General features: G+C 39.7%; 2 protein-coding genes and 1 long non-coding RNA gene across 6 annotated transcripts in view; 2 read left to right on the forward strand and 1 right to left on the reverse strand.

Moving 5' to 3' along the window:
• Positions 1-9,358, reverse strand: part of LOC137993314 (sushi, von Willebrand factor type A, EGF and pentraxin domain-containing protein 1-like) — a 40,783-nt gene extending 31,425 nt beyond the window's left edge. For 2 of the 4 annotated variants that reach the window (XR_011121849.1, XM_068839079.1), the window contains exons 1-7: positions 7,878-8,010; positions 5,433-5,722; positions 2,765-2,930; positions 2,242-2,409; positions 1,406-1,573; positions 686-853; positions 1-22 (exon numbers count right to left, since the gene is read on the reverse strand). The exon at positions 1-22 is cut by the window's left edge and continues 146 nt beyond it. Coding sequence is in view for 3 of the 4 variants with exons in the window: in XM_068839079.1 (XP_068695180.1) it covers positions 1-22; positions 686-853; positions 1,406-1,573; positions 2,242-2,409; positions 2,765-2,930; positions 5,433-5,722; positions 7,878-7,944 (1,049 nt within the window). In the remaining variant the exon portion in view is untranslated. Of the gene's footprint in view, positions 23-685; positions 854-1,405; positions 1,574-2,241; positions 2,410-2,764; positions 2,931-5,432; positions 5,723-7,877; positions 8,011-9,256 lie in introns of those variants that run through there. The other 2 variants (XM_068839078.1, XM_068839077.1) reach the window with 2 other exon arrangements.
• Positions 9,359-10,312: 954 nt separating this feature from the next.
• LOC137993303 (uncharacterized) lies at positions 10,313-16,626 on the forward strand. The gene is made up of 2 exons (XR_011121848.1): positions 10,313-10,604; positions 16,291-16,626. It is a non-coding gene; the product is annotated as an uncharacterized lncRNA (long non-coding RNA).
• A 4,918-nt stretch (positions 16,627-21,544) lies between these two features.
• Positions 21,545-24,216, forward strand: LOC137993304 (uncharacterized). The gene is made up of 2 exons (XM_068839057.1): positions 21,545-21,856; positions 23,904-24,216. The coding sequence occupies exons 1-2, from the start codon at positions 21,676-21,678 to the stop codon at positions 24,053-24,055; spliced, it is 333 nt and encodes a 110-aa protein (XP_068695158.1). The 5' UTR covers positions 21,545-21,675; the 3' UTR covers positions 24,056-24,216.
• Positions 24,217-24,503: the final 287 nt, after the last annotated feature.

The raw sequence follows: 24,503 nt of genomic DNA on the forward strand, positions 1-24,503 counted from the left end.
GTTCCAGGGTCACTGCAAACAGCTAAACGATGCAAACAAGTTGGAGTTTAAACAAGATTATTAAATCTTCAACATCGGCTAATGAATTTCTCGTGCTCTGATTGGTTCACTCAATCTCGGTTATCAGCTCATATACTTTAGTTTGACCTTATATGGTAAATGATTGCGGTAAGCGTTGCTAAACTAAATTTTTTTTCGACCGAAAGCGGAATTTCTCTCTGAATAAAGCAAAAAAAAAGTTCTTATGGAAAGTTTGGATCAATTCCGACGTTTACAAGTACGCGAAAAGGTAAGAAATGTTTTTATGACGAGCCTGCGTCTGTCTTACCACAAGGTTTTACACAACACCGCATCACTTCTCATAAAGATTTGTGATTTCGCTCTGATTTGCTCGCTTTTTTCGCTTTTATTTCGTACTCTCTAAACTTTTGGAGCTTAAGGAGTTTTGTTGGATATGAGACTCTTTATAGCCAACTCGGCGCTACGCCCCGCGTTGGCTATTTACCATCTCATGTCCAACGCGCGCTCATGGAATAATTGTTAATTAGACAAAGACCTAGCAAAAGGAACAGAAATCCTTGGAGCCGAAATGTTTCAGAAACTACACTACAAACTCATAACAACAAATGTTTCCTAAAGGCACTGATTGTGACTTTTGCGTGCTTCTGGATGCCAGCTACGATACCTTTACACTTAGGAATGTCGTTGCTCCATATGCCTTCGTTGCACGCAATCAGCTGACTTCCAACCAACCAAAATCCAGGGTTACACAGGAACTGAACGTGATCTTCATGCGCAAAGCTGGTGCCAATTCTTTCTCCATTCCGAGGTTTTCCAGGATCTGTACAAGACGCTGAAGTATAGCCACATAAAAAATCATCGAGTTAGGTTTGTTAGCTTCGTCAATACAGGAAGAAACGAGTGAAATTGAGAGAGGATGATTTTTTTTCCTCTTTGCATGAGCAAGAGATCATTCTCTCTACAAATGCTTCGTATACAAACTGTATTTCTATAACCATCGATAACAGAGCCATTTCCTCCACAACCGTACTTCCATTTATTATGGAAAGAGAACGGACTCGCCGACCTGCTCACTTGAAAGGTCTGGGTACTAGAAGTCGCAATTGGCTCTTGCAAAGTCTGTCCATGCAGACCAAATAATTCAGTAAATAGATTGTATGCTGATCTATCACTAACTATATGTTAGATGTTTGGGCTTACCTTAGAGTCCTATTGATTATTCAAATGATTTTCATGGTGATAAAATGCACAGCTGCCACTGGTTCAAGAAACGTTAACACTCGACTATATCCCCCGCCTTTTCCCTTCTACACTAGCGCAGCGTAAAAGCCAACGCCCTATAATAATCGGGCTTGCAAAATTTTTCAAACTGGCATCAATATACCTTTGCATTGTGGCAATGGTGAGCTCCATCTTCCGTTAAGACACCGGCTAATTGATGAGCCGAATAATGTGAAGTTTTCGTTGCAGTAAAATTCTGCTGAGTCACCATCGATAAAATTACTTCCTCTTCTGTTTCCATTATCTGGAACGCCAGGATCCTCGCAAGTGGCTAAAAAGGAGCACCATAAAATTTGAAAAAAGTGGCAGCAGTATTTTGGTGCTACTTTGTTTATTGATTGGTTGATTTACCTCATATCAGTGGAAGCGAGAAAAGGGAGAGTTCATTTCGGAATTTCTCCAAAGCCCCTCTAGTAGCAAATAAGATAGGCTACTTTCTGCTTCAGTTCCCTGGCATGGATCTTCGCAAGTGGCCGAATGGAATAAATGAACTGAATCATAAAATGTCTTTCCGGGGCGTACTTATTAATAATTAATTATTTAATTAATTAATACATTTCATTATTTATTTTACTGATATACATATTTCAGAAGTTTGTTTGTTCGATTGATTGATTCGTTTATTTATTTTTACACCATTTGTAGCTTTGGGGAAAAAAAAGCTATTAATCAAAAATTCTTCCAAGTCTTGTCTTGTAGTCGACTTTTTGCCTGCTAAGCGTTCTAATCCCTGACAAAAAAGAAAATGTAAGCCCTTTTTTGTTCCTCAAGTGACTCGGCAGCCGCTACCGGCCTTTCAAGTTTCGCGACATATCGGTCATAACCAGCAGGGAAATCCGATGTAAAAATGGCTTAATTTTGTGTTGTTGTCCTTTTTGTTTCAGGTATTTTCCCTGTTGTTGTAAGGGATCACGTAAAAGTGTGTAAACAGAAGCCCACCTTTACACTGAGGAAGGATATTATTCCACTTTCCCTTGTCACAAATAGAAGACGAGTTGCCGACCAAAACGAAACCTTGCCTGCAGGAAAATGAGATTCGGCTTCCATGATTGAAATCATCTCCTGTTCTCTCTCCGTTTATTGGCGCTCCGGGGTCTTTACAATCAGCTGTCAAACATGAAAAAACCAACAAGAAAAAACATTCCTTTAAGCTCGTCAATACTCCAAGTAGGGTAATCTATATACTTGATCTGTGTATTTCAAGGTTATCAAGGTCCAGAACTCTCCAAGTTGCAATACATATCCATATACTTTTGGACTACACTCCGAACAAATAAGAAGGTTGCATTTAACGATTGAGACAAATAAGCGAAAAAAGCCCAAGGCCAGCTGAGAAGAAACCTCTCTCTGCAACTCGTGCGTCTAGTCTTCCAGGATTAGTTTGCTTTAAATTAAACATCCCTTCTTCTGTCTTTTATCCTGGGTAATTGGTTCTAAATTACAAAACTTAAAAATTGCTTACCATGTACGAGACATCCGTGCAACTCCAGTCTCAGACACGCATGTTTCACATTTGTAGTAGACAGTGAAAGCGGCTCTTTTGGATAAATCCGTATGGATCTTGTTCTTATTTCTGGATTCAGGACATTTTTTTTCACCCCGTTTACGTTTCCGTTGCCAGGAAGCTCCTGTTCACGAATGATATAGTCTATTACTGACAAATTTGTTAGTCTACCGCTATTCTTAGGAAAATTAAGATTTGGATTGTATTTTACGTCCAACATTTAGTATTTGGGCCCTAAGATCTGGACTTCTCTTCCAACATCTGTCTCTTACTCTCCTGCCTTGGCTACTTTCAAAAAACGATTACTTTATTATCTTCTTTCCCGCCGTACGGCGTCGAAAGTAAATTTATAATTACAACTTTAAGTCTAGCCTAACCCTGGCCTAACCATTTTTCTTTCCACCAAACAATTTTCTGCCTTCTGATCTAGCTTTCTCTGAATCAAATACTCTCATCGTGAAGGGACCTCTTTCAATGTAAAAGCCTTTGACTGCCTGTCTCCTCACCACTCGCTATCTTTTAGTATGCGTAAAAAAGCTGTATCTTGTATGTAGAATTCTTAGTAACTTACGCTGTAATTTGTGTAAAAATATTTCCTCGGAATAAATCAGTGGTAGTGGTGGCAAATAAAACCTAAAACCTAAACGTCTGTCTTCCAATAGACCACTTTCATAAATGGCGACCACTAGCTTTTACATTCTCTTGTCTTTATGTTAATTAGACCTACTGCCCTCATTTTCAAAACAAAAGTTCTTCTGAAATTTGCTCGTCGTAGCGAGGCCACGACTAAGAATATTCCTAAATTTTACACCGAATGTCTTAAAGAATGGGAAATATACCAACAGAAACAAGTCTCTGCGTGTTCTCACGTTCTTGATCAAATAATATGGAATAACAAATTTCTCAAAATTGGTGGTAAATCCTTATATAGACGCGCGCTAGTAAATAAAGGTATTGTGAGAGTTAAGGATCTTTTAGATACAGAGGGCAAATTACACAAATGGAATACGCTTAAATACGCTTAAAGACAGCCGTATCACACAAGCTGAATATTTTTTATTAATGTGCATTTATGAAGCTCTTCCACCCAGTTGGAAATCGCTACTGAACCGGGAAGAAAGGGAAAGAAATTTGCAAACGGTGAAGTTTACTTTCCCCTCCTCGTCTAAAACACTGTACTGGAATATCATAAGGAAATATGAGATCGAAACAACTGGAAAATGCCGTTATGAGGAGTTATATCCAATGCTTGAGCTGCCTTGGCATGAGATTTACATCCTTCCTAGAGAAACGACCCTATAGAATCTAAGGCCTTGGAATGTCAATATAAACTGTTCAACAAAATTGTCTATACAAAAAAGATTCTATATAAAATAGGTAAAACGACAACACCTTTGTGTTGCTTTTAATTTGTGCCCGGTCTGACGAGTCCCTGGAGCATTTATTTATTTACTGTGAGTTTGTTTGTGGCTTCTGGCTATCGGTGACGAATTGGTTAAAAGGATATGATAATTATGCAAATGTTTTGAGTGCTGCTGACATAACGTTTGGAATTTATGAAAAGGATCTTCAACTGATCAACCACATTATTCTCCTTGGTAAACAAATTATCTATCTGTGTCGCAGCTTGTCTTTAAAACCTTCACTAACGTTGCTGATCGAGAAAATGAAGTATATATACAAATTAGAGTCACGGATAGCAGAAAGCAACAATTCTCTTGAAATTGATAAAAAATAAATGGCAGTCTTTACTATCAGCATTGTAAATATGCTTTTTTAATGATTGTTTGTAGTGTGGTATTGTTCCCCCTTTGTGTCATTCTTACACGACCCAAACTTGTACTTGTATCTCTTTTAAATGGCGGCCACTGGCAATGTGAGTAGCGTTAGTATTGCAATGTAAATTGTACTTGTACTAGTTTTTTCTGTTTTGTTGTTGTTAATAAATAAAAAATTAAAACAAAATTAAAACAAAAGAATATTTTATTCGGCCGCCATTATGAAGGAGGTCTTTTAAAGGGGTCAAGCATGTAACAATCATTTTCTCCTTAACTCCACTGCCTTTACACTAAAATTGTACCATCCAGTAATTTTCCTCACAATCCTTTCAAAACAACAAAGAAGTTATTATTATTATTATTATTATCATCATCATCATCATCATTATTATTATTATGATCGTTTTCTTTCTTGTCGTTATCGTTATCTATATCGTTATTATTCAATTATTGCGCACTTCGAGCTGTAGCAGCGTTGCAACCTGCTGTTAGCTTAGAATTTTTCGCGGGACTGAGTAGCAAACCAATTACAGTGTACCTACGAAGTTACAAAACTTTTTTTTTGCGGTAGTATAGGTATAGTTGTGAGTTTACCAGTGCATCGCTGTCTTTCAAAACAGGATGTACCATGAGGTCCAGAGTGTCGCTAAAAATGATTTTTTTTTCCAATAGGCCCCATTAGATTTGTTGTTTAATCTTACTGTTGCTGACGTCTCTTTCCAAAGATTACTATTCGGATGATTGGCAGGGATTTTACAGAAATGGAGCCTCTACAGAGCTAAAAACATCCCCCAACTTGTCAAACACCTGTAACGATGAATGAACTCGATAAAGGACTAAGGGTTTACCTCTTTGTAATGCGTCCACTTTCCTCCCTTGTCGTACTCGATCTTAAATTTTCTTGACCAAATTATATCAGATGTACTTCCTCCTTGTGTACTTATAGCAGTTATTGCCTTTTCTTCGTCAAGTTCGATTTCAATGTATGGATTTTCATCACCATCCGCTGAGCACCAAGCCTTGGGTCCATGCAGTCGTCCGTAAAAGGCTCGGTGATCTAAGTCTAATCTTGAAGATGACTTAATACTCTCATTCGGGATACCTTTATTTTGCATCCCCAGAGGTCTGTTGCATTCTCCTGCACAAACAACGACAGACGAAAAAAATAAGGTGATGTTGATCCCAAAGTTGCAACAAAAGATTAAAGACTTATCTGGTAAATCGTGTAGGCACAAAGCAAGAGGCAAGTAGCGTTTACTTATTTTTTGCTAAGGTACATAGGTACGCCTATTTAGTGACTTCGAGGCCTTGCTTGGTTTATGATGAATGCAACGCTGAATAACATCTACCTCATCAGTGATTAACAACGGCCCATAAAAATACATATGATCCGATTAGCACTTTACACACCTGCTGCAAGTCAGAGAATACGGGCGAGGGATTGAGAATACCAGGACAGGGTTTACAAAAGCTGTCGCCCGGCCGCGATTATTTTTACATTTGACGTCGTGTGCTTACAATTAAAAGGCTAATAATAAGCTCGACACCCTGCTAGCAGAACCTATCTCTTGCTTGTTCGATTTGGCGTTCTCGAGAAAGGCTCTGCATGAATCGAGTAAGATCTTTATTGAGTATGTGCTGCATGTTGCCAGGATAAAGTCTCGAATCCAAGCCTAATATGCCACATCTCGCCGCCATCTTGGTTTTTCACGGTACATCGGGCTCAATAATAACTATCGCTTTTATCACTAAACGGACGCTCGCACTGGAAAAACCAGTTTAGCGAGAGAAAACAAGATTGACCAGTCCAGAAGTTCGAGCTGCGGCGGCTTCAAAGAGTTGACGCAATTCAGGCAGAGCCTCCTTTTCTCCTCCTCAGTAAAGAAAAGACGAAAGGAGGCTTTGCTCGCAGGGTGTAAACTCGAGTACTCCAAAAGAAATTTTGGCCCAGGCCATGACACCAGCCAAAGACGCTCTTGGTTATCTTGGTTATCCGTGTTACGAATGTACTAGTTAGCGTGCAGTGTATAAATTAGGGGAACGAACAATTTTCAAGCGAGCGTACGCTTCCGACTCTCAACATTACCGCAACTTTTAGCTGAATAAAAAGGCTCGTAGTGGAAAGCGATTTCGTTTTTGTGGATTTAATTCGTTACTTCTGGTATCTCCGAATTTTTAAGTCTTTAAGCCAATGACATTCACTTCTCCCGATGCCAACTTAACGAGCAAGTTTTATTCTGAACTTTGCGATACCGACCACAAAACATTCGAATATGAACTGGAACTAAGACCATATATTCTGTGCTTCTATCTTTACTTGGACATGATATACAAAGAAGAAGAAACTTCCTAGATACAAAAATCCCGAAATTGTCCTAGAAATATATCCGGAAATTCTCAAAAATATGTCTGTAAATGCCAATTTTATTTCTACAAATCCCAAAATGTTTTCTAAAAATCACGATTTTTTCAAAATAATCACATGATTTTCATAAAATCCGGGAGTCCTGTGTCCTTACGTCATGATTTCTCTTTCAAACAAACGGTAACGACAATAAGAAGTTAGCAGAGTTTGACATTTCATGTGGCATAATCGAAGCTAAAAACATCACTGTCATGACAAACTACCGCTAGCACAAAAGTACCTGGCAAAGTACCATTTGAAGTCGCAAATATTCCTGGCCTTACAGTGATGCTAAAACGCATGCTGCGAACATAACTTATGGGGTAAGCCGCTGACCGGTAGTATTCGAACTAATCAAATTGTTTGTGTGCTATCTGTTTTTCAAAACATCATCGTCAAAAAATCCTCAAGTTTTCTATACAATCTTATTTGACTCTAAAAATCCTTTAAAAAAATCCGGATTTTTGTATCTGGGCCTCGCAAAATGTATGATTGGCCCGGCTAAAATGATAGAAAATCATGTTTTTTTTCTCTACTCTCTCTTACGATAGCGTCTTAGCTTGCTTTGCTAAAGGAAGTCGGGAAAACATCCATTTCAATGTAATTCTACAACTAGATGTTGAAACAGATTTTTGATTTCCTTTTGTTCGCAGTAAGTTTTTCATTTTTACAGGCCACAAAAAGCTCCTCCAGTACTACAAAAACAATTTTCCGTAAAAGTGGCAAACAAAAAGAGTTGGATCTTGACGAGACGAACTAACTTACAATTATGCATTAAATGTTTTCAACCTGGTTCTCGAACCTTTGCCCTCAGTGTATTCGAAGCTTAGTATTTTGAGGGGTTATCGTGTAAGGCGCCTAAATTCAACTCAATTTCTGGTATACTTACCTGACTGTGAACTCGAGTAATGGCATAATGTCATAAAGCAAAGTAATATCCTGTAGTTAACCTCCATACACACTTGGACTAAAGGGATACGCAAAGATAACCGAAGCGCACGAAATTTCGAAAGAGACTGTTTTGGGGTTGAAGCGGATTCAAATTACGTTACAGCGTAGGTGATGACAAACATGAAATTCGTTTTCCGGTTTTTCATTTTGTCAAAACCTATACTTTTTCTCCTTTCTCTTCTTTTTCTCTCACGAAACAGCTAGGTTTCTCTTTCCATCAAGAGCTTCAAGACCTTGTATTTTTTTATTCTGAAAGCTATTTTACAACTAAAAACTTCGAGTAATTTGAAAGCTAACTGTCTCCTGGCGCGAAGTATGCATATCCGTATGAGGCGTTATTTTGGGACACTACATCACACTGTCGGGAGATCACCCGGTCAACCTCGTTCTCTTCCTTTCTAGGAAGAGAGAGGACCCTGGGAACGAGGTTGATATCCGGCAAAATTCAATAAGAAGTGATTGAAGGGTTTGAGTATGTATGGAACAAAAAAACCGAACCTTCACAACCGACTGCATGATCGTGAAAAGAAGAGTGTTGAATCAACTCACGACCGAACTTTTCGAGTTCGACTCCGAGTCGGAGTTCGTGTGCGCGAGATTGACAGGAATAATGGGGCCCACGTGGAAGGGATTAAGACGTATTTCCGGCTAATGTTTCTCTTCATCCGGCGAAAAACGAAAGGGCGACGGCATTAAAAAAGAAAACTGGAACAAGGAATTTGAAAATACTTCCTTGGCGTAACTGCATGAATACCCCCTGCCACTTATTTGTGTAAGAGTGTAAGAGTAACAGCTATTGTATTCTGACTCGTTCTTCAAAGAACGCCGTCGAGTGCCAACAAAAGTGGCAGGGTCAGCAGATACTCCATTTCCTTCATGAGCATCACGCTTGGTGCACAGCTCTCAGCGGTAATCCCTCTCTGCGGGCTTCATTGGCGGAGAAGGGGAAAAGGAATTAACTTGAAAAGGCGACACCGGATCACCTGTACATGTTTAAGCCATAATCCCTAAGGAGTTCGTTAGCTTCCACGTAACAGGCGATCAGGCGTTCTTTTCTTCTCGCGCCAGAACGCCTGATCGCAGATTACTTTCCACACCTTAAGAGGTTCTATCGTTCGGCTAATTTTCAACAATGCCGCACTTAAAGGCCGTTGGAGGGAGCCTCTCCCACAGTAAACGAGGAAAAAAACGCATAACATTTTACAAGTCTGCTTAATCTAGCGTTTGAAGTTTTTCCTGTTTCGAATAGAAAGCGCCCCTAATTCCTTAGACTAACTCTCGAAACTAGTAGAATATTTTAACATTCAAATATAAAACCTTTCTGAGACCAATCATGGCTGTAAGCAGGCCAGGATCACTGCACTTTCCAGATTGGGCTGAACGTGTCCTGTTATTTTCTCTAGAAGAACAAAAGCTGAACCGTAATGACGTAAACAAGGACTTAGTAAAACGTCACATTCGAAATTATAAATTTTTCTGTTTTGACACGGGTTAACTGAGCCTGTTCCCCTTCTCCCGCCCCAAACAATAGGTCATGTTACTGAAGACGTATAACCATTCATAAGCCTCTTCAGCTTCTTTTAGACCTCCCTGCCTTTCCTTTATTTTTTCCCCTTACTTAATCGTTTTAGTTCTTAAAAATAATCAATCAATCAATCAATCGATCAATCAATCAATCAAATATTTTAGAGCGGACGGCCATTTGTAGGACTTTCCACTCTCCCTGTCATGTATGCATGACTAAAGGAAAAAGGTGAAAGTAAAAAGAAACCAGGCGCCCGAATGTAGATAAATATCAGCCTGCGTTCTTCTGTCTTTTGAGAGAGAGCGAAAGAAGGAATCTTATTTCATTGATCTTTTAACACACAGGAAGAAGATATTTAGGAAGACCTGCATTTAATACTTGCAAACACACTGCCAAAACTATCGAATGACCTTTGAATCTGGTGGAATGGTACCGAAATGAAATTTCTTCTGTTTTAGGCAACGCTGAGACGCGTTCACCATTGTCTTTCCTTTACTGAATTGATGGAGGTCTCCTTTTAAGTTTCAGTTCAGAGCAGAATCGCGTCAATTAAGGTGATGAAACATTGCCGTGGGTTACACGAGTTTACACGAATGCGATTTCTCGGTTTCTAGACAAAACAGTTTTGTTAAGACGAAAAAAATTAAAAGAACGAAACAATTCATGATTGAAACACAGCTTACGGCTTTTTTATTTTCGTTATCTCACAAACTGATTGTGTTTACTTCACACCAAATCCCCTGCTTTCAGCGAGATACGCAACGTGAAAAAATGCGAATTCAATACCACGACCAATAATCTCACTGGCTCTGGCATTTTCATGACATGCCTGATATGAGGATGGAATTACATCAAGGTAACATATATAACAAGATGCATGTGATTCCATGAAACCACTCATTGCGCAAGAGTACTCTTTTTACGGCTTCAGATTTCTTTCAAAGACGGTCGTCGTAGCTATGAACACCATTGCAATTCTCCTCCTGGTTACTTCTCTTCTTGTCCTCAAAACCCACGAGTTTACAATTCATCGCTCTGATGAGAGTGCCATTGATTCCTCAGTAGATCACAGCAGTGATGATGTCTGGGACGTAGCCCCGAGTCGCATTGGAGGGGAGCAAGACAATGAGGACGGAACGGGTAAATATTAGCTGCAGTTTTTCAGGTGTTACATCATATCGGTATTTCACTGGAATACCCAAAATTCCAAGGTGCAAAATAAGCTCCAGTTTTGTTCGCTTCTTGCTGTGTTGGTAAATAGACAATTGATTTGACGTTACCGCAATTTCCTGCAGTCGGTGAAAGTAACTCCGAAGTAAAACGTCACATTCGAAATTATAAACTTTTCTGTTTTGACACGGGTTATGCTTTTGTAAGGAGTCAATGGTATGAACTTTCTAGCACTTTCTCCAGTGCTTTAGCACACGATTAGGAGACCACTGGGAGCTTAGTCATTATTTTATTTGGCGTCCTGCCTTCTGTTAGTAAATGCGATGTCAAATAGCGATGTATTCGCTATGATATTAAATGAGAAGTCAGACAGGTTTTTTCCCGTAAATGAAAAGGAATGAAAAAATCATTTTCCTGTGACGACTCTGGCAGCGCACACGGCGAAAATCCGGAGTTTAAACATTCCTATTGTTCTTTGCCACTGAGCCACTGGATTCATGTGACAAAGGTGCTGCATACCGCTAAGACTGAAATGTCATGTTTGTTTGTAATAAGCGCAGTCCTCTCTTTTCTTTTTTCAAATATATTAATAAAATGTCATCGAGCGTTTAGCGGCGTTGCAGGGTGGCATACCAAATAGTCAAATATAACTAAGCATCACCCCACTGTTTCTTTTAAGCTCAAGGATTAATATAGAGTGAGATAGAGCCGATTCAACATGCCGCACATGTGTGCCTCGCATGCCTCTTATATTGGATCGTACATAATGACCAGAGCCAACCACAACTTAACCCTCAACCTTCTTTAGGTTTAATTTAGTCTAATTTTATCATCTAAGCGTAATAGGACTTTTTTGACGTGTCTAGCACGTGTTGCACGCATAACTTACTGCGTCACACTTGATTGCTTTTTTGGTGACTGAGAAGCTACAATCGTTAAAAGAAGTCGAGCGCCACATTGAGAAGGTATACGCTTCCAACAAGGTTTCTCATCAACATATATTTTTTTAGAGAGGCCAGGAGAAAATGAGAGAGAGATGTAGAGAGAAGAAGTGTAGGGGCGTAGGGCGGAAAGACGAAACCGCTGTAAATTTGTTTTAAGTCGTAACAGAAATAGAGTTTATTTCTTTTTGAAGGGGGTAGTTTCTAAAGAAACTGTGGTGCTGCGTCGGTGGGGAAGTAGTATACAAAAATTTGGTAATATCAACGGAGTTGATAATGTAAATTGGCCACCGTACAGAGATTCTAAAAGCTGACGTTTCGAGCGTTAGCCCTTCGTCAGAGCGAATTCGCTGTGACGAAGGGCTAACGCTCGAAACGTCAGCTTGTAGAATCTCTGTACGGTGGCCAATTTACATGATCAACTCCGTTGATTTACCAAATTTTTATTTCTTTTTGTTACGTGGGATGCCCCCTACAGGGCAGACCACGTTAGAAAATGGGGCTCGTTTGTTTTTCCTCGTATTCACAAATTGTAACGTCTGTTTTCATTGGCTAGTTTCTGAAAATAGAAGATATAACGGCATATTTTAGTGGCTACATTTTCATTCTACGTCATCCACATGCCATACACGAAAGAATTTCTACTGTCGATCGCCTGATTTCGGGTTAAGTGTTGATTTCTATATAAACCATTAGTATCTGTTACAGCTTTCACATTGTCGCTGTAATGTTTCATGAAAGGTATTTGGTGTTTTCTGGGGGTTTTTATCGGTCACACAACGCGGTGTCAAAACTACCGTAGTACTAATAGTGACGAAGGATCCCCTGAAAATCAGTTTGTAATTCCTTTTGAATTGGATAGAGTCTTCACATTAACTAACTGGTAAAATATTCCAATTTTTCAAAATTAGAAATTCAAATTATTTTCCTAAATTCGCGCAATTATGTGAGACCAAAACACGATATATTCTCAAGGTTACCGTTTACTTTCAGGCGTGTCTTCGGTGAAACGAATGTGGCGCTTTCTGATTACGGCGCTGATATCCCAACCCTTGTATTAAATGTGGCTACTGGAATAGAAAAAAAGGCGTTGTTTTTCTTGTCAGAGCACAACCGAAATAGCTAACTAAGAATTTTAAGCAATCTCGTGGAAGAGGCACTCGTGGAAAAAAGATTTGGTTTGTTGGAAATAGGTTTATCTACAATCAGCGACAAAATTAGTTGACACATTGTGTTTAAACAGTTCTTTTCAAGCGTAAAATAACACTATAATTTGAATCATGCTCTAAATTATTGATAAGACTCCCCCCCCCCCCATCCCCCTTCCCCCATTCAATGTTGCCTATTTGTACCCAAATATCCCGGGAATCACGCTACCACATTGTTTAGGTGGGGGAGGAGGGAAGGGGGCGAATTGGACTACCTAAGAAGGCTAAAAGATATAAGAAATGCGGCATAGGGGGTAGAACTGGTCCATGTGTCAACAATTTTGTCGCCGATTGTAGCTATTGTCAAAATTTGATTTCAATGAAGCAAAGCGCCTTTGAGTTGCAATATTTGCACTGTTACCTTTCAAGACAAAAATTCGTCCCAACACCTTTCCCCACGATTAGCCAATTAGCGGACACCACTCTTCGGATTTTTGACGCATGTTTTCGGGGTGGATCGGCCTTCGTGTTGAACAGAAAAAGGACGCACGCATCGATTTTATCAAACACAGCAGCAGCAGCAGAGAAAAATGGGAAGCGGACCAAGGCAAAAGCTTTAAAAGAGGGCAGAATGTTGGATGTGCGTGAAAACCATCCCAAACAGATGGTGACGGCGATATCAGAATGCGGGCTGGTTATGTTAATCTTCCTTGTCATGTTGTAAGAAGACTATAGCCGGAAATTCCCTTGGTTTTCTTTCTTTTCGCTACAAGTGTGTTTGTTCTCCTTCACTCGCAGTGAACTGAGATAGCCTGATTTAATAGCACCTCTTGAATTTCTATGATTTTTCTTCAGATGATGCGATAATTTATTCTTCGATACGGTTCGTCAGAGGTGTCCGAAGGCCAGTTATAATAATATGATTCTTTGTCATAATTCCGCAGGCTAACGTTCCCTGCTTTGCATACTCATATGTTTCTGTGATCCTTCCGCTATGTTCTCTTTTTCCTATTGCTAGCGCCAGACCTCGGACATTCACGTGGCTTGTGGGTCTTCATTGCTTAATTAATACTATCTTAAAATACAATTTAATGCCACAACAAGTAATTTATGATACTTTTACTTACAAACACCTCAAACTTATTTTGGGAGCGAAGACAATTATTTGATGTTTCCCGGGAAAAGCGTTTTGTTAGTACATATGCTGTCAACCAAAATGAATTCTATTTCCGACGAGAAGTATTTACCAATATCTCTATCTTTTGTCATAATTTTTTTGGCGATCGAAGGGGGTGACCTTAACCTTTACTTCAAATAAAAAAAAAAAGGGAAAATTTCTCCGTTGGATTAAAGTGCCTCTTTTTTATACCGTACTTATCTTTCTGTAGTGAAATCAAATTATTCCATTTTTTTGCTGTAATTTCAAGAACTTCAGGTCTATATCCTGTAGTGCACAAACCATACCCTATTTCAAACCAAAATGGTTAAAATTGATACCCTATTAATATTTCAGACCAAAACGGCTAAAACCATACCCTTTGGTGTCGCACATACCTTTTTAGTTCATACAAGGGATTACCCCACCCCCACCCCCAGGGGTGTACTAGGAGGCATTTATTTTTGTTTTGGTTTCGCAAATATCATTCACTTGACCAATCACACACCATTTGATGCTAGTCTAAGTTTCTACTCAGTTTTCGTCCTCACAACCCAAATATAGCGGACCTCTGACATTCCCCGGACTGAGGTGCTTAAAACACTTCAACATACTTTACTCATCAGATCGTTACAAACACGTAGTCAAAACATTTCCTTTAGTGGCTTACCGTCGTTGTAAAAATATTAGTGACATTCTTATTAGAGCCCAATTAATTAAAACGCGTTTCTATAATCGACTCTTTGTTTGTAGCTTGGTAACGGGTCTTTGTTTTTGTGTGTCGTCCCTGACGAGGTTATATAAGGCGAACTCAGCAGTCGCCGTGTCGTGCTCAAAGTTTACGAGGATCTTTTCCATAGATTTATCGTTTCGTTTGGGACACTAACAGTCGTTCCGTAGGCTCTCCCGACTGGCGTAATCACCCTTGGTATTTTATTATAACCGTTGACAACCGAGGAACCGGGCTGATGTGGGGACTTTGCTAATTGTGCATTTCCAAGTTCTTGTATTTCCCCACCCGTGGGGTATTTTTTCTAGCAAAGTCCGCAGTATTTGTCGAAGCCAAGCAGCCAACTGCATTTGAATATGCACTTCAAGACAACTGAGAAAATCGATCTAAGTTGATTAAAGCGGTATTATAGCGAAACCACTTCCATTATATCACTAACAAAAGACGACTTGTTGACCTTTAACAGTGACCTCTATAAACAATAATATATACACATGAAGTTTTAAAGTTGCTTATGCCTACAAATACGTACAAATATTTGACTGATGGTCTGTTTAATAGACAAAAAACAATGCTAAAACTTACCTTCTCGTTCTCCTCCGCCATCTTGCCATCGATTGAGTGAAAAAAGAGTCGTTTTCAGTCTCCTCTCAGTTGAACAGAATCGAAGTCCCAACAAGGGCTGAAATTTGTTGCGAAGTCCCCATAAAGTCCCCGTATTTCTCCACATCAGCCTGGGGTCCCCTTCCCCTTGGGAAACCCGATGTGCATAACTAAGGTATCTAATCTTTTGTTTTTTACTCTTTTTTTTTTACTTGATTTCATTGCTATGTTTGGTTGTTAAAGGCAACTTTCTAGTCTTCTTTTCACGTTTTTGATTCCTGTATTGGGAGGAATGGCGATGGAATCCCTAAGCAGTGCAGTTAGCAGGCATGTTGACTCTCAAACCCCGCGAGTGCTCTGGGCCAGAATGCCACATGTATTTTTGCTAAAGTAATTTACTTTCACGAGTTACTTGGTTGGTAATTTAAAAGGTTGACCATTGCTTTTGCAAAGTCAAAATTTCTTACTTTTAGACGACGATATGATATAAAAGCTGCTTTATTATTTATCAGCGTCACATCTCATGCTACATATAGTGTTGCTCTTATTTTGCTGGTATTCAGTGTCCTGAGAAAGGAATTATTGCCGATTTCTGACCTCATTTGTTAAAATAAGGGAAGCATACTATGAGAAATGTAATGTGAACTTAGCCCATAACCCTCGCGGCTTGAATTTAGCTTCGACTGGACTCTGAAAAATGAATCACTTGAAGTCGATTCACCCCCGCGAACGTCTCTTCTTCTTAGCCTTTGCATGTTGTTGTGATTTCGTGTTCGTTTGATCTACGAAATCGGAAAAACTAACCTTCCTCGAGTTTTTAAAACTTTCACCCACTCCTCGATTAGCGACCTAACAAGGCCCAAACATTTGTGCCATCAATCCCCTCAATAGTTTTTTAATGTCCCCATTATTTAAAAAAGCGTGGTGACATTTGGACATTCAAAGCCGTTCTTTAAATTTTGGCCTTGCATGACTTTATCAATTAAAGGCGGGAGCATCCGGTGACTGCAATGGCCTTTCAGTATAAAAAAATAACATTACGTAACTAGCCTTTCATTTCATTTGTTTGTGTTTTTAGACGACCAGTCGGGATATGTGATTGGAGGCAGTGCAGAGAACGAACGAATCTCCGAAGACGGAAGTCCAACGGCACCAGTTGCTTCTGCAGAGGCTCCTCAGTTCGAAGGAAGCTCATTCGAAGGAAGCTCTCTTTAATAATAAACAATCAATATTTTACTCAAAGAATACACGAGCTGATTCTCCAACTTTAAAAGGTTTTTTTCCCATCTCAAGTAGCTTAGGGTTAGCTTAGTTTTTAGGGAAGTCGAAACCTAATTTGTGACTTAAAGAGATTCAAGTGCTATAAATTCTGGTTAATCCTGTAATGTTTTTTTATTAAATCGATCTAAAGGTTGCTTTGTTCAAACACTCTCTCAAAAAGACTATAGGAGTTGTTTGTTCAGGCATGGTGTTTGCCAGGAAGAGTATCAGAAGTTACTGTGAATGGAGCCTTATCGTGTGGGCTGGTGCAAGAGTGGGCGGGGTCATAGCAAGGGCCCTGTCTTGGCCCCCTACTCCTCATTCCGCATGCCAGTGAACTCTTTCTGATTACTGATCGTTTTCTGCCCAGGTGATACACAATTGTATATTTCGTTCAGCCGTACCGAAGAACGCAATGAAGTCCATGCAGTCTCTGCAATTGAAGATTGTATTTCTGAACTCAAATTAAACCAAGAATTGCTGAAGTAGTGCTGGTCGGAATTCGAACAAAGCAACAACTTGCCAAAGTTCGTATCAGTCACATCGCAATCGTAAAAGTTCAAGTACTCCCCTGAAGGCTTAGATGTGTCAGAAACTTAGAAGTCTGGCTTCACTCGAATGAGCGAACATATAACAAGAATTGGTATTACTGGGTTATATCCACAACATAAATCGAATCAAAAATTGTATGGACACAGAGACCACAGAGATGCTGGTGCATCCATTTGTTACTAGCCGGCTGGACTATGGGAATATTTTATGGACTCCTATAGTATTCGACTCATACATTACAGAGTGTTCAAACCGGATGTGCTCAGCTTGTGTACAACTGTGGAGCACCTGCTTCCGGTTGGAAAGAGTCTCGTTCCAGGGACGTTCCTTTGAGCCAGCGGGGCCAAAATAAAAAACCAATGAGAAAAAAGCGCGAGGTCGCAAAAGTGTGCTAAGTTGTTAAGTTTATTTGGTCTCGCCAACTGTCACTGATATGACACCTATAATCAATGAACTGCATTGGCCGCATGAACAGAAACAGACAACGAGCAGTTCCTTTTTCGTTGCTTAGATAGTCAAGCGCGACCAAGGAGAAGGAAGTCACGAGAAAAAATGGCCGCATGAAATCTGGATTCGAGGAGAATTCGCTCACTCCTCCTCAAATCCAGGTGTCGCGCGGCCATTTCTACCCGTGTCTGTCTTCTCCTTGCGCTCAACCATCCAAGCGGCGAAAGAGGGACTGTTCGTAGTCTAACACAGAAACGTATTCTTTTTAATGTTCTTTTGTTGGGAAGTGCACCCCGCTATTCTGATCTATGTCATGCCATCAAGTAAATATAACCTGGGTCAAAACAATAATGGCATCCAGTCCTTCCTAGCCATTGGCAAGGTCCAGTTCAAAATTGATTTGGCGAGAGGGCTTTTTCATGTGCTGCGTCAAGGCTCTAGAATATTCTCCCTCTTGAATTGAGCAATGCGAGTTCTGTTCACAAGTTATAAATCGAAGTCTTAAGTTCGTAAGATATTCATTTTAGAACTTTATTTAACAGTTAGCTGCAGCTACCTTGGCCGAAGTTCTGGACAAGTAAGTATCTGAAGTTTTTACTTTAGTTACGAGGGTAACACTTAGCACCCAAAGGCTAATAAACATGGGGCCCTCGATCAGAGCAGACCACAACTCCGGGAACTCCGTGCCGTGCCCTTTCGAAAGGTGTGTGGAATCTCTTACGTCGCATAGAGTTATATGAAAAACTGTTGTGAGATGGGGCCTACGATTTGTAGCTCTTATCCGAGGAGACTTGAAAAGTCTAACCATTTGCGGATTTAATTACAAAGGCAGCACTTCCTCCCATGAGACCCTGAGTGTTGGTCCGAACGGAGTTGAACTCAGGACCTCACCCACGGTAGTCGGATACCAACATGTCCTCCTCCCTGAGTTTACCTGATGTACATATTTGCTAATTTGCTTGGAATTGCGTATATCGTATAAATTCGGACATTGTGTCCCAGGACATGTGGCTGCAGAGAAAAAAAAGGAAGATAAAAATCATACCCGTGGATAGGATTCGAACCCGGAAGTTTCAATTCTAGAGGAACCGCTTCACCACTGAAGAACAAGACACCGCTTTCTCAAAACCGTGACAAAGATTTATTGACTTGAAGTCTCCCATAGAATGTTATTGCTGAAGAGTTAGGGTTAGGCGTAGGCTTTGGTTTTAAAATGTTTAGCTTTGTCGTGAAGTTTGGTAACCGACCCTTTGTTGTGTTTAATATTGTTTGTTGCCGAGTGATAATATAGCATTATCAAATTAATAGTGTTTAAAATATTGTCCATGGGCAGCTAGTGGTGTGGTGGTCAAGCGGTAAGGTGACGGGTTAAGTTTATCAACAATTTCAGGTTCGAGCCCTATGTGCATACACTTTAGAAGTCCTGGGACACTGTGTCCTAAATCAACGATAATAGTCAATTCAGAGAAAATTAGCAATTGTGTATATCAAATAGCTCGGGGTGGAGGATGCGGTCGGCTAACAGGGCTTCTTCCAATTAGGCCATTTCCGAGTTCATGTCTGACAACGATTTTCAGAAGTAATAAGAGTGATACATCTTGCCTCAAACCCGGAGTGGAAGATAGGTTCTGCAACTTCTTGTGAATGGCCAGAATGGCTCGTTGGATGAAGAGCACGACTCCGAAAGCCATACTGAACCCCGGGGTACTGAACTTCCTTTAGGCGCAATTACACAATGCCAGACAAGTGACGTCACGCTTATTGTCGCCCACTTCCCGGAAAACAGACTTCTGATTCAAAATAACTTTTGTAAATTCTCATATATCGCGGCCAATGCCCCTACACTCCCTCTCTCTCCCTCACAAAAGGTTTCTCTTGCAGGAGACCATAACATTAATTAAATCCCTTTTTTAATGCAACACTAATAGTTATGTTTTTTTTTACTTAAATTGCCAGTATCATTTTTGTTCGTTAATAAAGGAGAAAGCTCCAGTCTTTTTCATCAATTTCCGACAATTGGTACGAACACTTTCGCTGGAGTGTTTTTCTCTTCTTTTCTTTTCTTACACAAAGGTCATTTAGAACACTGTGGGAAACGGGAATAGGGCATAGCCGACGAGGTACACAAATCCTGTCCAAAGACAACTATTTTCTTTTCCATATCAGCGAAGTTAACAAGCCCACGAGTCTTCGCACGATTGACTGTGTGAAAAGTAAGGGAAAACCTTGAAAATAAAGTACGAATGACGCGAAACTGGGAACCAGTATAATGACCTTCGCAAGGCATTTTCTTGAACAAAACCTTGAATAGCTAGTTCTCGTTGTTTTTGTGGTCGAAGGACGACCCTGCCAAATGCACATTAAAGGTTTTTTTCATTCCATTTAATTTCAACAATTCAGTTTCGTACGTACCGACTCCTTTGTTACGTTTGTTTTCGTAACTCGATCACTTTTAGAAGAGTCTTTGAAAGAAGAATTCGATATAGGCTCGATGTCAATGTTACTTGATTTCCTTTCATATATATAATTATTTTCTGCAATCTTCAGCCCAGGGTTTAGCATTTTATTAGAAACCATGTGTCCTCTCAAGAGGCTACTTACGTTGTATCGTTTCCTCAGAAACGGTGCATAGGTATTTGGACCAAAAGTTAACTTCTAAAATCAAACAGATTGCACTTAATTATGAATCAGAGTCTAGACAAGGGCGAAGTGTTTCAATTTGGCAGGTTACATATTTGTATGAGTCATATTGAAGCCATCTCAACAAGGGCATGCTCGTATCATGCCTCAAACAAGTTAGGTCCTCTAAGATTGATCCTTTCCCTACCCCTCTCCGTTTGCTTCGGCCATTGGTAGAACCAAGAGAAAATGAGGGGACAGAGAGGGAGGCTCAAGGCGTTGGCCGGGATATGTTATGTCCACGAAAGTTATTTTTAGACGAGTGGAAGTCTTTGTTCTAGCGGAAGTCTGTCTTCTGAGACTTCCGCATGCAGTCTTGCCTCGCTCTCAGGTTCTTAGTGAAAAGAGAAAATGATGGCGCACGTGGAAGGCTGATGAATATATATTTTCTTTCAAACATCGGACCGAGGTTGGCCTGCATGCGGACGTCTCGGAAGACTTCCGCTCGTCTAAAAATAACTTTTGTGGACATGACATATCCCAAGGGCTGGACCGGGAGCCTCCCTCTCTGTCCCCTCATTTTCTCTTGGTAGAACATGATTTAGTAGGGCTTAGGAGGTCCACAGTGTCATGTATGACTAAAGAAAACACAGGGGGCCCACACAATCGGATGTGTAGCCAATTGTTATTTTATAGTACCTATAGCGATATATCGTTAACTATGTATGTAAATCAATGATAAATAAACGTTGAATTACCTTACCTGTGGTTTATAGTCGTCCTTTTACCTCAGATCAAAAGCGGTTTTTTGAGCGATCTTGAATGAATTTGAGTTCGCCGTTGACTTTTCCATATATAAGAAGGACAAGTATATATGGAACAGTCAACGGCGAACTCAAATTCATTCAAAATCGCTCAAAAAACCGCTTTTGAGGTAAAAGGACGACTATAAACCACAGATAAGGTAATTCAACGTTTATTTATCATTGATTTACATACATAGTTAACGATATATCGCTATAGGTGAAGCAAACGGTAAATCTAGTACATTTACTATAAAATAACAATTGGCTACACATCCGATTGTGTGGGCTCCCTGTGAAGAAAAAGGTCGAAGAGGCGAAAGTTAAAAGAAACCAGGCGTGTGTGAATAGCTTTTAGCCTGTTTTTGTCTGTCTCTTAAGGGAGAGCAAGAGGGATGCTATTTTATTCAAATCGGAAATTTAGATGCTTTTAGTATTAAAACATACAAGGGAAGAAAATATTTGAGAAGACCTACAGTAATATAAGCATGTTTGGTTTTGTTTCTTAGTTCGCATTACACCAGTTGACACGAGTTTCTAACCAAAACAATTCTGCTAGTTACGACGAAACACTTCATTGGAACAGACCTTACAGCTTTCTTGCTTTCTTTATAAACTTCGCGCCAAATCCTCTGCTTTCAGCGAGACACGTGAACGCGAAAAAAGGGAATTCAGTACCATCTCACTGACTCTGGCATGATCACGAAGTTAACTGATATCAGGATGAAATTACATCCTATCATGGTATCTTCAGATCTCTTCCAAAGACGGACGTCGGAACTATGAACACTACTGCAATTCTCCTCCTGGTTAGCTTTCTCTTTGTCTTCAAGACCCACGGGTTTACTATTGATCGCTCTGATGAGAGTGCCATAGATTCCTCAGTAGATCACAGCAGTGATGATGTCTTGGACGTACCCCCGGATAGCTCAGGAGGGGAGCAAGACAATGAAGATGCAACTGGTAAATGTTAGCTGTAGCCTTTTAGGTGTTATGAGTATTTGAATACCGCATATTTCGGGGTGTAAAATGAGCTCCGATTTTCAATTGATTCAACGGTCGTTTCTGTCTCTTTTGGTAAATAGTAGACAATAGATTTGGCGTTACCGCAATTTCCTGCATTCGCTGAAGAAACTCCGAAGCAAAACGTCGCATTCGAAATTACAAGCTTTTCTGTTTTGACACGGGTTAACCTCCTCCAGTACTTTAGCACACGATTAGGAGACCACTAGGAGATTAGTCACTAAACTAGGTCATTAACTAGTGTCATGTGCCTACTGTTAGTGATGCAATGTCAAATGGCGACATATTCTAACATATTTGTCATAACATTAGGTGAGAAGGCAAGTTTGAAGTCTAGTAGTAAATGAAAGAAATGAAAATTCTTTCCTGCCATGAATCTGACACACTTGGAAAAAAATCCTTGTTCTCCTAAGAGTGCTCTTTGCCACTAAGATACTGGAGAATCATGGGTGCTTAGGCCATAATCTGCACAGTTCATGCGACAAAGATGTTGTATATTACAAAGACGGAAATGCCACAACAACAACGATCACTTATGTCCAGAAATGCAAAGTAATTAGATGCACTTCCAATTGTGCCATCCAAACAATGCAAAATGTCCCTTTAAAGGGTTTTAAAGGGAACTCTACTCCGACAAAAAAATAACGTTAAATCACAGGAATTAACCAAATTTGCGGCAAGCAAAATTGGCAAATATAACAGTCAAGACCAATCCTGGCCTCACCCTACTCTTTTGTTAAATATATGCCTAATTCCAGATGCCGGTATATAAGTGCAAATTATAAGAGACGGTAAATATTAATATATGAGTAAATGCTGCTTACGTACAGCATAATAAACGGCTTGATATAGGGTTAATCTTCTAACGGAACTGATTTACCGTGCCGCACACGTGTGTCTCGCATACCTCAAGGCTAGGATTGTGAAGCGAGTCGGCGAGGTATTGTGAATAGCTGTAAATAATGACCAGAGTCAACACCAACCCAACCCTAAACCTTCTTTAGGTTAAATTTCTTTAATTGATTTGATATCTTGCCTGGATCACTGCAATTCATTTCTGGCTGGTCTACCTGATTATGAACTACAGAAACTCCAGAAGGTTTTAATTAATACTGCTGCACGTATTATCACTAAATCTTGTCCTGATGCTCATATTAAACCTGTCCTTAAATCGCGTCATTGGCTGCCAGTTGAAGCACGAATACATTTCAAGATTCTTATCATTGTTTTTAAAGGATTAAATAACACTGATGCCCTCCTCACAACACGCGAACCTTACGGTCTTCAACTAAAAACGAGCATTTTTAAGATTCCAGAGTTACGGCGACAGGGCCTTTTCTGTTGTAGGCCCTGTCCTGTGGAACAGGCTGCCAAACGATCTGAGGCATGAGCCTACATTGAACTCTTTTAAATCTAAGTTAAAGGCATTTTTGCTTAAAAATTTTTATGGCTAATTTACTTCCTTTTTTTTCTACACATATATTTTTATTTACCTATTTTTTTCATTCTATGGTTACATACGTTAGAGTTATAAGTTTAGTTTTACATATTTCTATTCTTACCTTATATATACATATCTATTCGATTTTTTACCATTGTAAAGAGCATCGAAACGTTGTTGTATGCGCTGTTTCTTTACAATTTAACTATTATTATTATTATTATTATTATTATTATTATTATTATTATTATTATTATTATTATTATTTAATCGCTTCATTGCACGACCATGCCACCTTTTTTTTTCACTGATTTTACCGTGTATTTTATTTTATTTTATTGCAATAACACCATACACACCCCTCAATTAGGAATAGAGCAAAATTACTAAAAATATATGTGATCTGGCTAATTTCGCGCATCCGGTTTCAAGCTCAAGTGCAAACTGTAAACGAAGCCGAAATTTAACATCGGGTGTTTCCTGCTGGAAAGCCCGAGTAATGACATTACCTAACTAGCCATCCATTTCGTTCGTTTGTATTTTTAGATGACAAGCCGGGATATGTGAGTGGAGGCCTTGAAAAGAACGAACACGAACGAATTTCCGAAGATGGAGGTCCACAGTCCCGGAAAAAGGAAGGTGCTTCTGCAGAGTCTCCTCGCACAGTAGAATGCTGGTTCGAAGGAAGCTCGCCTTGATAAAGTTAAACAACTAGATATTTTACTCAAAGTATACAGGAGCTAATTCTCCATCTTTATAGTTTTATTGTTTTACTTCTTTTTTTTTTTAGTTCATTTCTCGAAACCTGATTTGTCACTAAGAATGGTTTAAATGCTATAAAATCCTGGTCAAACCTGTAGAGTAGTAATGTTCCTTCATTAAATTGGTTTAGAAGCTACTTTATTTTATCATAATCCATAAGCCGTTTGTCCCGAGTTCGAGGCACGGTATTTGCCCGGGAGAGTATCCCAAGTTACAGTGAAAGGAGTCTTATCGCGTGGGTTTGTGCAAGAGTCGTGCGTACAGAAAGGGTCCTGCCTCGGCTGGCCCCTCCTTCTCATTCTGCATGCCTATGAACTCTTTCAAATTACTGATCGTTTTCTGCCAAAATTTCATGTTTCTGCCCATGATAAACAATTGTATACT

This window comes from Montipora foliosa, chromosome 2, assembly GCF_036669935.1.
Source record: "Montipora foliosa isolate CH-2021 chromosome 2, ASM3666993v2, whole genome shotgun sequence".
Lineage (NCBI taxonomy): Eukaryota > Metazoa > Cnidaria > Anthozoa > Scleractinia > Acroporidae > Montipora > Montipora foliosa.

Bases quoted from the DNA above. Each gene is read 5' to 3' on its own strand.
- LOC137993304 (XM_068839057.1), top strand. From the start codon at position 21,676: ATGAACACTACTGCAATTCTCCTCCTGGTTAGCTTTCTCTTTGTCTTC. The intron at 21,857-23,903 runs GTAAATGTTAGC...TTGTATTTTTAG, and splicing joins AGACAATGAAGATGCAACTG to ATGACAAGCCGGGATATGTG.